Source organism: Xenopus laevis, chromosome 5S, assembly GCF_017654675.1.
Source record: "Xenopus laevis strain J_2021 chromosome 5S, Xenopus_laevis_v10.1, whole genome shotgun sequence".
Lineage (NCBI taxonomy): Eukaryota > Metazoa > Chordata > Amphibia > Anura > Pipidae > Xenopus > Xenopus laevis.
The window spans coordinates 31,969,091-31,985,068 of NC_054380.1; the positions used below are offsets into that span (position 1 = coordinate 31,969,091).

Sequence of the window (15,978 nt, forward strand, 5' to 3'; positions counted from 1 at the left end):
AATGAAAATTTAATATAAGTAGTATTCCACTGAAACAAAACACTTCCTAAATATAATCAATTACATTTCTTACTATTTAGGGTAAGGGCATACCTGGAAATTCGGGGATATTGAGTCGCCCGGCGACTAATCGCCTCTTCTTTGGGGTGACTAATCTCACTGAACTGCTTCCCCGTGTCTTCCACCTGCTTCAATGAAAAAACGCATGCGCCAATGCACTCGCGGCACTTTGCGGTTTCCAAAGTCGCCCAAAGTTTACTCGTGAGGAAATTGAAGTGCTTCAAGTGCATTGGCGCAGGTGTTTTTTCATTTGAGCAGGCAAAAGACAAGCAGTTCGGGGAGATTAGTCACCCCAAAGAAGAGCCGATTAGTCGTCGGGCTAATAAATCTCCACAAATCTGCAGGTGTGCCCTTACCCTTAAGAAATAATCAAGTTACTCTTCAGTATCTCACCCTGAGCACATGTCTCCCTCAATGCTCTCTTTTTGCCGAGGTCTGATTCCGATTTTGATTGACAGGTAGGTATAATATGTCTCAATTAATAACTCAAACAACCAACTCCAGCACAGACAAAAGCCAACAAAAAGACCCACCCTGAAAGCACACACCCCAAATGCAGAGAAACAGGATTTCCCTCAAAGCCACTTATTTTGAAAGAGTGAGCTCTAATACATCTTTTAGGCAAATCAATCAAAATCTCACTCCACCTACTGAATGAGGGGAGAATGAAGAGAGACAGGTTGCTCGGAGAGAGAGAGTGAAAAGTAGCTCGATTATTTCATAAATGGTACAGAATTTTTAATTGATTATATTTAGAAAATTTATTTCAGCGACTGAATCTTATATCAAATTTTAATTTTCTTGATAGTTCCACTTTAAAGGAGAACTATTGTGAAAATGAAAATTTAGGGGCCGATTCACTAACTTCGAGTGAAGGATTCTAAGGTAAAAAACTTTGAATTTTGAAGTTTTTTTTGGGCTACTTTGACCATCGAATGGGCTACTTCGACCTTCGACTACGACTTCGAATCGAAGGATTCGAAGTAAAAATCGTTCGACTATTCGACCATTCGATAGTCGAAGTATTGTCTTTTTAAAAAAACCTCGACCCCCTAGTTCGCCATCTAAAAGCTACCGAAGTCAATGTTAGCCTATGGGGAAGGTCCCCATAGGCTTGGCTAAATTTTTTTGATCGAAGGATATTCCTTCGATCGTTGGATTTAAATCGAAGGATTTAATCGTTTGATCGAAGGAATTATCCTTCGATCGAACTATCTGCGCTAATTCCTCGACTTCGATATTTGAAGTCGAAGGATTTTAGTTCCTAGTCGAATATCGAGGGTTAATTAACCCTCGATATTCGACCCTTAGTGAATCGGCCCCTTAATATAAGCTTTCTCATACTGAAGTAAGAAACTTTCCATATACAATAAATTAACTGAAATAATCAAGTTTATATTCACTATCCCTCTCTCAGCATCTGTTTCTCTTCATTCTGTCTTCATGCAGCAGTTGGGAGACAGGTGAATGATTCAATATATCTTATAGGGGTTCTTCCTTTCCTAGCAGATATATTAGAGCTCACACAAAAAATCTGATTCCAGTACAAACAAAATCATGCAAGTAGAGAAACAGGATTTTAATAGAGTGAGATCTAATACAGTTAAACTGGTATTTTGTATGGGCCAATCAATGTTTACTATGGAAATATTGTGTTCTTTCGAGAAACTAGCTTTGTAACAGGAGCTGTAATTCCTCTTGTCTCTAAGCACACAGTAAAATAAGCTATGGTATTCTTTGTATTATTCTGTACATTATGAGGACAGACAGTACAGTGCTATCCAGTACACATAGCGTGGGTTTGTATTCTTTCAGATTCCTTATAATAAAGTAACAAAATAGAAGAACGCAACACACTTACTCTTGAACCGCCATACCCAGCTCCTGAATTTTTTTTTCAATTGCCGTTTCAACTTCACTCTTTTCCAGAGAATATTCAACGAAAAAAGCTTCCAAAATAAAGGCCACAAAAATGCTAGAAAAACAGAAATGCATCAATTCAGCTGCACCCTTCATAAATATACACCAGAAATCATTTGCACAAGGATGCCTGAACGTTGCACCTGTCTTTGAATAGGCAGTAACTTCCAATTCTTTTTGCACTTTGTTACAACACTTGTGTGCAAATGGGTGATCATATCTTGTCTAGTGACACTCGTGAAACACATGCAATTTGTGCAAGATTTACAATGTCTAATATTATATATTGCTAAGGTTGTCACCTGTCTGGTTTTGACCCAAACAGCCTGCTTTTTTGAAGGGCTGCCCGGGTCAAAACTGCCTGCCCGGGTCAAAACTGCCTGCCCGGTTTTTCAAATTAGGAAAACCAGGCAGAATTTCTTATGATTGACAAGGTGATCGGCCAATCTCCACGTCATAGCCCCTGATGTCTGCAGTTTGGATACAAATCTTAGTAGAGATTTGGGCTGATGTTAGTAAATGTATTGCTGTACTACAGTAGAAAATATGAAGTGTACTGCTTAAAAAAAAAAAAAAAATTATATATATATATATATATATATATATATATATATATATATATATATATATATATATATATATATATATATATATATATATATACATGGCATTTTCAGGGAGGTTTTTTGCCCGTGGTTGCAATTTTCTAATGGGGGCCTCAAATCTCCCAGTGGGTAATTGCCCTAAGGACCATGGCACACGCCAGCAGTTAAAGAGATCCTGACACCAGAAAATAACCTCTTTTTTTAAATCTATTATAACATTATCTTTGAATGTTATTTATAATTTTGCCATAAATTTTGCCTGATGCTTTTACATTACCTTTCTTACCCCCAGGGGGCGGCCATATTTGTGCAGCAGTCCGTTAGCATTAGAAACTGTAACTGACAGACTGAGATGGGACAGTCAGGTTGGCAAAACAGGTTTAGGAACTTCAAGTAACAATTACTTACAAAAGCACAACTATCAGCAAAAAAAATCAACGTGACCTATATGTAACTTTTAATGTAGATTCATATTTTGAAAAGAAACTTTTTAGTGTCAGTATAACTTTAAATATTCGCTCCTGCAGGCAAAACAGATCTCCCAAAAAAAGACTTTTCCGTTAAACAAAAATAAAGATAAAATCTGCATCGTACGATTTTATCAGATTTTTTTCCCCGAACTTTTTCCCCGATTTCCCGGTTCACCAGATTTTTGTCGGAAAACCGTAAATAGTTTGATTTTAGGGCTAAATCCAGCGCAGACCACAGAAACTTCCAAACAGGATAGGGACCTCTCCCATTGACTTATATGCAACCTTGGCAGGTCTGAGATGGAGGATTTTTGAATTCAGACTTTTTCCATCCTCGGGGGGGAAAACAAATCTTGAAAAATTCGAGTTTTTTTTTCCCACTAAAAATTCTGATTTTATAGACTTTTATAGAATTATATGCATTCTGACTTTAATAAATAACCTTCTTGATGTATGCCTAGTTTAACTACAGAATAGAAAAAAACTTACTTGATGATCAAAATGACGATAACAATGTGAAATGCGATGAAGTAAAGCCTTGCTGCTGTATGGGTCACCAGAGAAAACCCATTGGCCAGAAGTATGATATTAAGAAAAAATAAAGCCACAATTGTCTCTATTTGGTCTCTATTTAGCATTTGGTCTATCTTGTAAGATGCATTATATCCATAACAACATAAACAGTTGTATTAAGCCACCCATACACTGTTTTTTTAAATTTATTTTTGCATAATGGAAGGAAATGTTAGAAAATTAGACAAAAAGGATATCATGCCACTGGTTAACCACTGTCAGTTCCACAAGCACAATGAAGGCAGATCCCAAGTCGTTGAAGTTATTTTTGCAGTACTTGCTCTTGGCGAAGGCAGAGTCTTTTAAAGCTGAAGTTCCGCATTCCTGTGCATAGGGGTCAGTTGAATTTTCTGGGAAGAATCTGATTTTTCCACTGAAAATTTCCATTCCAACAATAGCAAACACATAGTATATTGCCTTTAAAAATAGAAAGCATGATTTTTTTTTAATAATTTTTTTGAGCTAAAAAAATGCTGTTTCAAAAGGTTTTGGCCTTGCTAGGAAGCCTTCATAAAACATCATGGTTGCAGAGCAATATTTTGTATAATAGTAGTTTTATTTCACAAAATCAGACAAGAAAAAACAAAATGAAGCCTCCAGTGATTTTGGGAGAAAACGAAAATAACCTACTATGAGAAGTCCAGAAAATGTCAGCATTGTTGGCAATATATTTAATAATGTGTTCATAATGACCCGAAACCTGGAAGAGAAAAAACATTGACCACTGAATGCAGAATAAAAAACAAAACTTTTGTTGGATTCTAGTGTATAACCAAGGAACACACTTGTACAGTTCCCAGGTCAGCCTAAATCATCTCCTTTCATATTGCAATTAATTAGTAGGAAGAATAATTAAGTAGCTATTACAAGAAGCTACATAGAAGATAGGGACCGGGTTAAACTATTATCGCAACTGAAGGTGTTCAATAGAGCACAGCATGATAAAGGAATGCTGACCATGTCTGACCGCAGGTTTAAGTGGAGAATTAAAATGCTGAACTTATTTCCTGCAAGTAGAGTATTTATTCTCAAACTGTGCCCAGTCCCCCAAAGGAGAGACCAGCCTGAAGGCCGTATTTAGGCTTAGATTTAGTTAGAATGTCTATTATTGTTAGAATGTAATATAGTTTTATGTCATGTTATCTTTAGTCTTTAATTGAAGACTTATTTAATGTGAATTTGGGAATCCTATTTGCATTTTCCCACTGCTTTTGATCAAATATTTATTGCGTGCACTTTCTTAGATGATGGATCAATTCATGACTCGAATCCAATGCAATCACATCCATTATTTGCTTTACTCCGGAGCATTAGGATTACATTTCATCTCAACAGATGAACAGCAAAAAAAGACAGTCAGGTCAGAAAATGCAACAAAAAATGATTATTTTTTTAATATACTTTACCTCTGAATGCTGTCAATGATCCTGATGAGTCGGAGAACTCTTATAATGAACACAATATCGAGCACCTGCTGGCTGCTGTACTGGCCGACTGTTTGGAAAGATTAGCATCTTGTTAACTACCTGCACTGTATAAACAGCCCAGGGATTTCAAAGTTTGAAAGTCATATTCTGACTGACTGAGTAGAAGCAGGATAGTTACTTAGATATATAGATAGTACAGGTATGGGAACCCTTATCTGGAAACCCGTTATCCAAACAAGCAAATAAATCAAAATTTTAAAAATGATTTCCTTATCTGTAATTGTACCTTGTACTTCCTAACTAAGCTGTAGAAATCTGTATTGGTGGCAAGACAGTCCTATTTATTTAATATTTAAAAATGTTAAACTTAAGGTATGGTGCTCTAAATTACAAAAAAAAAGCCCTAGCATTCCAGAAAATAGATCCTATACTTGTACTGAACTGTGTAGAATTGACTGGTGGTTCATAAAATCAGGGTTGCACTGGAGCATTGGGGGTCCACCGGGGCCGTGACACCAAGGTCCCTCCTGGCAGTCACCGGGAGTCCCCTTCCGACTTCAAAACTCCGGCCCCAACTCCGTCGCTTGCAGGTCACCATGCTGCTGCACATCTCACACAGTGTTGGACTGGGAAGCCAGGGGCCCACCGGAAAACCTTATATCTACTTACTGTATTTTTCCATCATTAAGAATTTTTCCCCATAAAGGAATAGGTAAGGATGATGAAATATGCCAAATGGTTAGAAGCAAGAGGGCTCACTGACACCTGGGCCCACCGGGAGTTTTCCTGGTATCCCGGTGGGCCAGTCTGACACTGATCTCACATATTCTTTACTTTAAGTGGCAGCAAGTTGGGGAAGCAGGTCTAAGCTGACAGGGGCCGACCGGGGTTTTTCCCCGGTCATCTGCTGGCCCAGTCCGACCCTGCTTCAAATGTTTTTCTTAGTTGCAATCACATTCTATTAGTTCAGTTATTAGTTCACAGATGCCAAGCATACCTGATTTCAGAGATGTATTCATAATTGTAGCAATCAGAGCTGCAACAATGATAAGTGTGTCAAACCTGCAAAACACAAATAGAAATGTTTTATTGGTACTGAAAAACAAGAACAAGAAATCATTGCACACAGATATTGTCTGTGTAGATAGTAGTACATGCCCAGAATTAGTATGGTAAATATTTATAATCTTTTGCTGTTCTGATGCTGAAGGAGGCTGCAAACCAATTAATATAACGTTCTTTTCATATGAATAAAATAAATTCTGTTTCTCCTAGGAGAATAGCATATAATTTTATAATTATAGTCTTAATAATTGAATCCACCAGTGTATTTTATGATTGTCAGGCCTGGGAGTAAGCCATTGCTATTATCATTGTCTGGCAACAAACTGCAAGTTTCAATTTCTTGTCAAACACAATAAACGCTGTGTATAAAACATCAGGCAAGTTACTAAATACAGCTGGCATTTTCTGGAGGCTCATGCTTAGCAAAAACCTTTGTATCGAAATCCAAGATCTCCCAGTCTTCCAGCTTTAGGGCAGAGACATTCGGGGAGATTAGTCACCCAGAGACAAATCCTCTTCTTCGGGGTGATTAATCTCCCCAAATTGCCTCCCGCTGGCTAGAATCGAAATCGCCAGAGGGATGGCACTCGGAGCGCTTCCTTTTCCCTCACGAGGAAACTTTGGCCGACTTCGGAAAAAGAAGCACTCCGAGTGCAATTTAGATTCTAGCTGACGGGAGGCAGTTCGGGGAGATCCGAGCATGTGTCTCTGCCCTTAACAGTAGAAAACCGTTTGAGAGATGTATTGTTGGTTTTATATATGAAATTGTACAGCCGTCATTCAGTCAGAGCTTTTTGCTCTAATGACTAAACACCTGCAAGAAAATTATATGTATTTTCAAACATATGAAATAGAATGAATTCAACTCACCAGTTCCAGAATTGATTTTTGGCAAAAAATGACCTGGGATCATATGTGTAGAGCTTAAGAAGGATTTCCACCAGGTAAAATGCAAGAAATACCCACTCTGCATTGGAAATCAACGGGTTACTTTCATCCAGGGCAATGAAAATAGCATTCACTAGAATGATCCCATCATAAGCATAGACAAACCCTCTGAAAGCAGAAAGAAAAAGCCATATTTCTTCCACCAGTCTGGCAGACAAGAACCCATCAGGAAACCAGATTAATAATTGGTATGAATGGTTTAGACCAGATGATGCCTAATAACATTCTACTTGATGACAAATACCAGCAGATAAAAAGGGATACACATTTATAGTTTAATGGTGGAATGCAATATTGGTCGCTTATGCAAAAATCGTTTGCAATTCGTTCGCAAAGTGAACAATTTTGCCTTTGCAAACACTTTGCACCTTACACGACAGTAAGATAGAGATTGAAAATTGTATAGTTTGCGATAGTGTGCAGTGTATGTAATAAAACTTCTTAAAAGTTATGTTTGTGTTCCAAAAGTTTACACCACCTTCAAGTGGGTGTTAAAGGTTTGCAATGCGCAATTAAGAATTGCAATGCAATAATGCAAATAATATTCGCAAATTTGTTCTCTTTCCGAAATTTATCAAATTTCCCCCTAAGAGTTTAAGTAGCTTGATATATAGACCATCACAATATCTAGTCACAAAGAACCTGAGCTGTAAGGACAGCGATGGTATAACAAACAATTTTATGCAAGTATGTTAAGATGTCTACAAACAACAACAAAAAAATACTAATATATAGGATGAGATTATGTTATACATTTAATTTTTAGACTGGACAGTTTTTGAGGTGCCCAATATGCCCAGATTGGCAGTGAAGTCAAGATTAGCTAAACTGCTCCAAACAAATCTGTGCATGTAAGTTCATATCAAGTAGACATTTATAAGTAGGTGCTAATGATTAGTACAGGTATTGGATTGGTTATCCAGAATGCTTGGGATCTGGGGTTTTATGGATAATGGATTTTTCCATAATTTGGGTCTACATAGCTTAAGTCTACTAGAAAATCATGCAAACATTAAATAAACCCAATACACTGGTTTTGATTCCAATTAGAATTATATCTTAGTTGGGATCAAGTACAAGGTACTGTTTTATTACTACAGAAAAAGGGAACGGTTTTTAAAAATGTGGATTAGTTGGATAAAATGGAGTCTATGGGAGAAGGTCTTTCCATAATTGGGAGCTTTCTGGATAACGGATCCCATACCTGGAATACCTGAAGTAGGTGACTGGATAAAATGTGTAAATCATACCAACTAACTGGGTGCATAAAGTAGGAAGGGTGTGTTTTGACTTATACATACACACTTTACAAGTGTGCACCTATACATACAACTTTACTTTGCCTTCACTATTCCCTTTACGAACTCCATGTCAGTACTTACTGGGTTAGCCCCTCCCCCATGCTCCCATCAGAAGGACCCTCCCCAAGTCTTTAAAGACCGGCCACACCCACCTACCGGCGTCTTTTTTTCCTTCTCATTTTGCTCTCATCGGAAGCAAAAATGGTTTTCTTTTAACCTTGGGAAAGCATAGGCCTGCCCATAAGGCGTCCTAGGGACAGGGGTTTTTGGTCCATGGGACCTTTTGTTCCCCAGCACTCGGCCTCATATCCTGGAGTCGTCTGTGCTTCAGCTTCTGGATCAGGTAAGGCACTGGTGTGCAATGTTTGCTACTCCTGGTCTGCCTGTGTTTCAGTTGCGTTTCTGTATTGCTGTCAGAGCATTCGACGGCAAGTGCTTGTCCCCCCATCCGGTGTGCCCTCCTGACCTGCCCAAAAGGCGTCCAGGGGCAGTGGTGTATGTGGCCCCTACACACCCTTTATTTTTACGGATGGGCGAGGGAGGCGGCAGTTAAAGGGTCAGCCAATTATTAGGCAAAATTAGTTAGGGGCCTGAGCATTACTGCCTCCTGTTTTTCTTTTGTTTTTTCTTGTCTTTTAAATGGAGGACAGGTTCCATGGCCAGCTGCCTCCCTCAGCAGACTTTCCTAAGGTGGAGGTCATTTAAAAAAAAAAAAAAAAAATGTCCGCCTTATAGGTTTCAGCTAGAAACGGTGCATGGCTCTGTTAGGCGATACCAATTATCCAATTTGCCTCTGTGTAACCACAGCAGTTGCTTTTGGTTACCTGCTTCTGCAGACAGCACCTGAGTTTAATCAGCGGGTTCCACTGGTAAAGTGAACCCCCCATTGAACACAATTATGGGATTCCTCTGTATGTGCAGACACCAGCTGAGTATAATCAGGTGATTCCTGTGCAACTGCCAGCTATAGCAAGTGGAGATGGCCCCGCCCACTCTCTAACTCTGCAGACTGGAAACTCTGTCCAGCAGCCTCTGGTAAGTACTGCTATCAGTAAACTTGTGAGGCCTGTTAACAATGAACCTGGTGTCCTGCAATATGTGGCATTAGAGACCTACTTACAGCCTGGCGTTAGGAGCTACAGGTAAGGAACATGTTCATATTCTGTTCTGAAGTGTACTGAGCTAATCCTTTGCTGATCTGCACTGTGCAAGGCTCTGACCTTTTGCTCACCTGAAACCAGCAGTGTATGCTGAGTTCTGGCTAATTGCTCACTTTATTCCAATAGTTCTAGTGGTTAACACTATCCTATGCAAAACTACAGTGTACTGAGTCCTGTACATTTGCATACCTGACAACAATAGCCCTAATGAATGCTGCTATTTGTTCTGTGAGGTGATGTGCTGAGGTTTTTGCTATTTCTGGAATCAGTATTGCTCTCCAGTATTGCTCTCATGGAACCAGTAGCCCTTATGAATGCATCCCTGGGCTGGCGGCTAGGCTTTGATATACTGTATGCTTGCTCTAAACAGCAGCTAATTCAAACTATGTATAACATGTTGCTGTGATTGTATCTTTGCTTTGCAGGATCTAATACACTTACATCTGAATGTCTTATAATACAATGCATTCTTCTATGTTAAGGTATTATTTAATTCAATTAAACATGGAATTGTATCAGGTTGATGTTCTCCCTGTGCTAGGTGAGTTTACATATTGTTTCTGATATACACAGCAGGAGCGGCTCAAGCCTGTATGCTATATGGATTACAGGTATTAATTGTACAACACAATGTTTGGGGCCCTTCTCTGCAAGTTTTTCCCTGTTTTGTGTTGCAATTCACTGTCGGCATTACTGGAGGGCCAAGGCAGTTTGCTCCTTATTCCGGTCAAATAGGCAGTATTATTCAATATCCATAGCTGGAGCTCTGGGGTTGGTCAGTATACTCTCAGAAAGCAGTATCTCTAGGTCCTCAACAGAGGCCTATGTAATAATCTGCCATTACAATACATGTGGCTTAATACATGCTAGCACCATGGCTCTACACCCTGTTGGTGGTCTCTAAAGGATCACTTATGGTGGCTTTATATAAGACTAAGTCGTCTAATCATCCGAGAAGTATGCTTATCCTAAGAAAGCCAATACCTTCAGAATGAATGCTTAACCAATGGTTAACTGTAGCGTGTAAGTGTTCTGCATAAGAGTCTTACATGTGTGCGTATCATGCGTGTGTGTGTGTGTGTATATATATGTCAGTATATATGTATACATATATGTATATGTGTATGGGCCATCTGCATATATGTGCATGGCTAATGCATGTTGAGATAAAGCATTATTTTGGCCTCATGGGGCCCCTATGCCTCCTGGGCTCCCTGCAGCCGCGGGGTCTGCTTCTTCAGTAGTTACGTCCATGTCTGTACCTGGAGGTCCAGACCCGATTGTGCCCTTAGCTGGATAGCTCCTTAGTCCCTCCTAAGGGCCGTAGGTGGTGACTGCCACACAGAATTATGCATTGGCACATACTACTAATAAACCTACTGTCATAACACACACATCACACCCCTCGGAGATGACCTTTGTTCAGTCACTAGGGTTGCATCGCTAAGTTTAATTGTTATTAATCTTACCTATATAAGCTCTCCTGGCAGTTAGATTGCCGTGGTATAAAATATGATACAGGCTGAACATCGCTGTTGTGGTTTAAGTCATACTACCAGCAAAACAGAACATCTCTGTGGCCCAAAAGCCAGGTTTCTGCTCTGTGTCTAGAAGACAGACTTAGTCAGTTGTCCATTTGTTTGTCTAGTCTCCTAGATAAAAAAAAAAAAATGGAGTATCCATGTTTTGAGGCTAGCTGTTCTGCATACCATATGGGTACTGATTTAGACTGCAAATGATGGAAGCATCTAGTGAGTGTTGATTCTTCCCTCTCTTTATATCGGTGTCCTCCTGAACCACCAGTATAGAATCTGCATCGTCACGGTTACATACCTACAGGTTCTACCCATTTTATTGCCTCACAACAGAACATCTTAAAGACTGTTTTAAAGATTATATCAGTCTTGCATTTCTTGAGGTGTGTGCACTTCTCTTACTTCTATTTCATTGGTGCATAACTGGGGAAATTAAGTCATCGGTACCGAAATTGTCCCAGTTCAGCGTGTATAGTTCACCTGACCCAGTGGGCATAGTTCACAGTCTGCATGTTTCACCTTTCCCGGTAGGATGGTTCACCTTTCCCGGTAGGATGGTTCACCTTTCTCGGTAGGATGGTTCACCTTTCTCGGTAGGATGGTTCACCTTTCTCGGTAGGATGGTTCACCTTTCCTTGTAGGTCTGGTTCACCTATCCCATTAGGTCTAGTTTACTGGACCTAGTATCTGATCCGGCAAGTCTCGGTCATCTGACAGGAGGTTCATTCATCTAACACAGTAGGTCTAGTCTGGTGGATTGGAAGCCTTCTGATGTTACTCAAACATCCTTATGATCAGTCCAGTCCTAAGTACTTGAGCAATTGATGCCTACGCACATCCTCTGCATGCCCAATGGTGGGCAGCCTGGTACTCAATGTAAGAGGATTCAGCTACCTCAAATATAGTCAATGTGAGGAACACACTGACACAAAAGACATATGGCTGCAGGGCTAACCCCTGCCATTTTAATAATGCAGAACATTGAGGAAGTTCGCATGATATAGGATGGTTGAATTTCCTACATCTACACATGTTCCTTTGCTGGAAGGAGGAAATCTGATTGGTCTCATGAGACTCTGAGCATCTCTCCAGGTTACTCTACAACCTGCCTATGTGAGTCTTGTGGCTATCATAGTATTGCTTGGGTTATTTTATTCTGACTCCGAAATCCTCTAGGGGTTACCAGTTCTATGTCTCACAAGGCTATGCTCTGCCATCCAACTGGGGTTTTATTCTTCAGGTAATTGCCCTGTCTCCATCTGGCATTATCTTCTAGAGGTTGGTACCAGTGTTTCCATCGTAAGGATCATACACGGAGTAAGTAATTCTCACCCCAGATAAGTTTCAGGTTCCCATGTCCCTGTTCTCTGGGTTTGCTTTCCAGTTAGAGCAGATCTAATTGCTAGCCAATCAGATAGTTAGGCATTATAGTACATGCCTCAAGTATGCCTCATTGTGCATTTTATGCCCGGCACTTTTGTTTATTTTCTAAACAGGCCACACATACATAGGGGTCTGTTTGGGATTCTAACTCCTACCAAGTGTTTTTTACAGGTGCTTTACAAATCTGCACTGAAACTAAGCATACATGTGATGGATGCTTTCTGGTGAGTAGGAGAGTAAGTATTTTAAACTGTTGAGTTTGCCAGGTGAAGGGAGGTCTTCATCCCTCTCTCTCTTTTTCTTCTGGAAGAGTCAAGCTGTTATGGAATTCATCTTTTCCTCACACTGACGCTGGGCTAACGTCTCTTTTTCTGGGGTATAGAGCCTATGATATAAGACTATTCTTATCCCTGTCACTTATTCTTGAGCTTTCACCGGGAATCTTAACATTCACTTATAGAAGTTGCATGATTGGTCTCTTCAAAGTCTTGCCATCTATGGCTACAGATTCTTGTTAAGAGCCTATTACCCTCCCACTGGGAAAATACTAGCTTGCTACGTCCCAGTAAGTACTGACATGGAGTTCGTAAAGGGAATAGGGAAGATTGTAACATACTTACCGTGATCTTCCTTTCCTGTACGAACTCCATGTCAGTACGGCCCGCCCTTTTTCAAGTGATTTTAGAAGCTTGTTACAAAGACGCCGGTAGGTGGGTGTGGCCGGTCTTTAAAGACTTGGGGAGGGTCCTTCTGATGGGAGCATGGGGGAGGGGCTAACCCAGTAAGTACTGACATGGAGTTCGTACAGGAAAGGAAGATCACGGTAAGTATGTTACAATCTTCCCTATTGTTTTTCCATTATTACATTTTTTCTAGCCGCAAGCTAGTGGCGGGGAAGGATTTAGCCTTCAGACTCAAACCAAGGTTGAGGCGACATTTACTTCAATTAATGCTACTATGCAGAGAGGTACAAGACCTTTTACTCTATGACCAGAGGTAAACAAGTTAAGGACCACCGTGTGGGGTTTACCTTGACGTGGTATGGTCGCTTATCAACTTTATGATCATAACTTTGTTACTAAAAACCCCTGTCTTTGTAAACACATGCACTTGCACTTATACTGAATTACTTAGACAGGGGACCAGGGAATGTGCACTGATTAATTGGCCAAGTCAGTAGCACTTCCATTATACTTTAATACATTTTTCCTTAGCCTTAGGAGTGCTCCCACAACCCCCTCCTCCTTTTTGTATTTGAAATACAGGTATGGGACCTATTATTCATGCTTGGGACCCGAGGCTTTCTGGATAACAGATCTTTCCGTAATTTGGATCTTCATACCTTAAGTCTACTAGAATCATGTAAACATTAAATAAACCCAATAGGCTGGTTCTGCTTCCAGTTAGAATTAATTATATCTTAGTTTAATTAATGTACCAGGTACTATTTTATTACTACAGAGAAATAGGAAATAATAATTGAAAATTGGATTATATGGATAAAATGGAGTCAATGGGAGATAGGCTTTCCATAATTTGGAGCATTCTGGATAATGGGATCCCTAACCTGTACATCAAAAAGCCTAACAACACAGACAGTATTAATGGTGTGCAATAAAAGGGGCTATTCACCTTGGAGTTAACTTTTAGTATGACGTAGAGAGAGGTATTCTGAGACAATTTGCAATTGGTTTTAATTTTTTATTTGTGTTTTTTTTAGTAATTTAGTCTTCTAGGAACAGCTCTTCAGATTGTTATTTAAGCAATCTGGTTGCTAGGATCCAAATTCCCAAATAAGAGACTGGAAATTTGAATAAGAGACTGGAATATGAATAGCAGAGGCAGAATAGAAAGAGGAGTAATAAAAAGTAACAATAACAATACATTTGATGTCTTACAGAGCATTTGTTTTTTAGATGGGGTCAGTGACCCCCATTTGAAAGCTGGAAAGAGTCAGATGAGTAAGGAAAATAATGCAAAAACTATAAAAGATAAATAAAAAAGACCAATTGAAAAGTTGCCATTCTATAACATACTAAGGGGGTTATTTATCAAGGTCTGAATATCCAAACCTCAAATAATTTGTGGTTTTGGAGGGAAAAAAACCTACTAATTTTTCGAGATTTATTAAAGCCCCATCCTATTCTTCCTGGCTTTTTTCTTCATAAATAAGGTCCATTCGGGCAATCAAAGTTGCTCAGAAAACAGAAATACTCGGATAAAAAAATCTTGATAAATAACCCCCTGAAAGTTAACTTAAAGGTGAACCACTCCTTTAATGGAACACCTGTGTAACAGTGACAAAAATATTATGATGATTTGAATTGACATAGACAACACATTTGAAGAAAAATTAATATCTCTTCAGCAACTAGGATGCTGCTTCCTCAGATAAATAGATAGACAACACTTGTTAGCAGTTATGTATTAAAAGGCTCTACTCCAGGAGCAGTAACCCATAGCAACCAATCAGCAGGAAGCATTTAAAAGCAAGCAGCTTATTGGTTCGTATGTGTTACTGCTCCTGGGCAAACTTTGTGCCTTTTATTGCATATGGGGGGTTGTCTTTAAACATAATATTAATCCATTCCAGTCTTATGTTTTTCATAATGAAATGAACCTAAAAAAATAACATCCCTATGAAGATTTACAGAAAACAGAGGAAGAGAGTAGGAAACAAGGAGGGACATGGATATCCCCACAAACTTGATGTATATTTGGTATTTGGTATATGGGCCCTTTAAAAAAAGGGTTATTTTTGACCAGTTGGTTTAAGCAAAAGGGATAAAGTGTTGAAAAAATCAGCTTACTTATGCTGAACCACTCTGCGAATGAACCGACTCCACGCAGACTTGTAAACGTGAGGCATCCAGGACTCCAAGGGATGTTTCCGTGTTTTCATAGTAATAACCTTGATGTTAAGAAGGTCAGCCAGACGTATGAAGGCATCTTTTCCTAAATGTTTATATAGTCGTAGAGTTATAAATTGTATGAAACATTGACTTCTTAGCACATTTTCAGGTGAAAATCATGGAGCACAAGATACTGCTCTGCTCTGTCCATTGCAGTAAGTTTTGATCGCTGGTACTAAGCAGCTGTGATCAAAATGCTTTGGGTGCCAGAGCCCTCATTGCTCAAAGTATAGTATCGTTTAGATAAGAAATAAAATAAGTATACCTTTATGTTACTCACCCACATACCCATTCTGTTCTTCATCTGATACTCTCAAAAGCAACTCTCTGTGTGAGTTGCTGATATCTGGAGCCACCAGCTTCACCAGCATTTTCCACTTATCTTCTTTAATGACAAACTCTGAGCCAACTTTGACCTTTAGGGTATTAAAGGCATCCACCATCTTGCGGCGCTTCATGTATGCCAGTTTCCGGATTTCATTCTACAGAGAGTGACAGCAAAATTTGTAAAGTGAGAATTTTCGAATTTGATCGGGCAACCAGGGCAAGTCTGCAGATAAATTCAATAGCTCTTGATCACTTTATAATCTGTGATATTGCACAGAATGGGCTGTAATGT

At 39.4% G+C, this 15,978-nt stretch overlaps 2 protein-coding genes across 3 annotated transcripts in view; one reads left to right on the plus strand and one right to left on the minus strand.

Moving 5' to 3' along the window:
- Window positions 1-15,978, plus strand: part of LOC108717790 — a 36,228-nt gene that overhangs the window by 18,550 nt on the left and 1,700 nt on the right. The window lies entirely within an intron of this gene.
- The window catches only part of LOC108717789 (two pore calcium channel protein 1), a 47,684-nt gene that overhangs the window by 5,770 nt on the left and 25,936 nt on the right, over window positions 1-15,978 (minus strand). For both annotated transcript variants that reach the window (XM_041564365.1, XM_018265135.2), the window contains exons 9-17: window positions 15,640-15,841; window positions 15,258-15,402; window positions 6,991-7,176; window positions 6,053-6,117; window positions 5,035-5,122; window positions 4,259-4,328; window positions 3,826-4,045; window positions 3,545-3,635; window positions 1,922-2,035 (exon numbers count right to left, since the gene is read on the minus strand). In XM_041564365.1, the coding sequence (XP_041420299.1) occupies window positions 1,922-2,035; window positions 3,545-3,635; window positions 3,826-4,045; window positions 4,259-4,328; window positions 5,035-5,122; window positions 6,053-6,117; window positions 6,991-7,176; window positions 15,258-15,402; window positions 15,640-15,841 (1,181 nt within the window). The remainder of the gene's footprint in view (window positions 1-1,921; window positions 2,036-3,544; window positions 3,636-3,825; window positions 4,046-4,258; window positions 4,329-5,034; window positions 5,123-6,052; window positions 6,118-6,990; window positions 7,177-15,257; window positions 15,403-15,639; window positions 15,842-15,978) is intronic.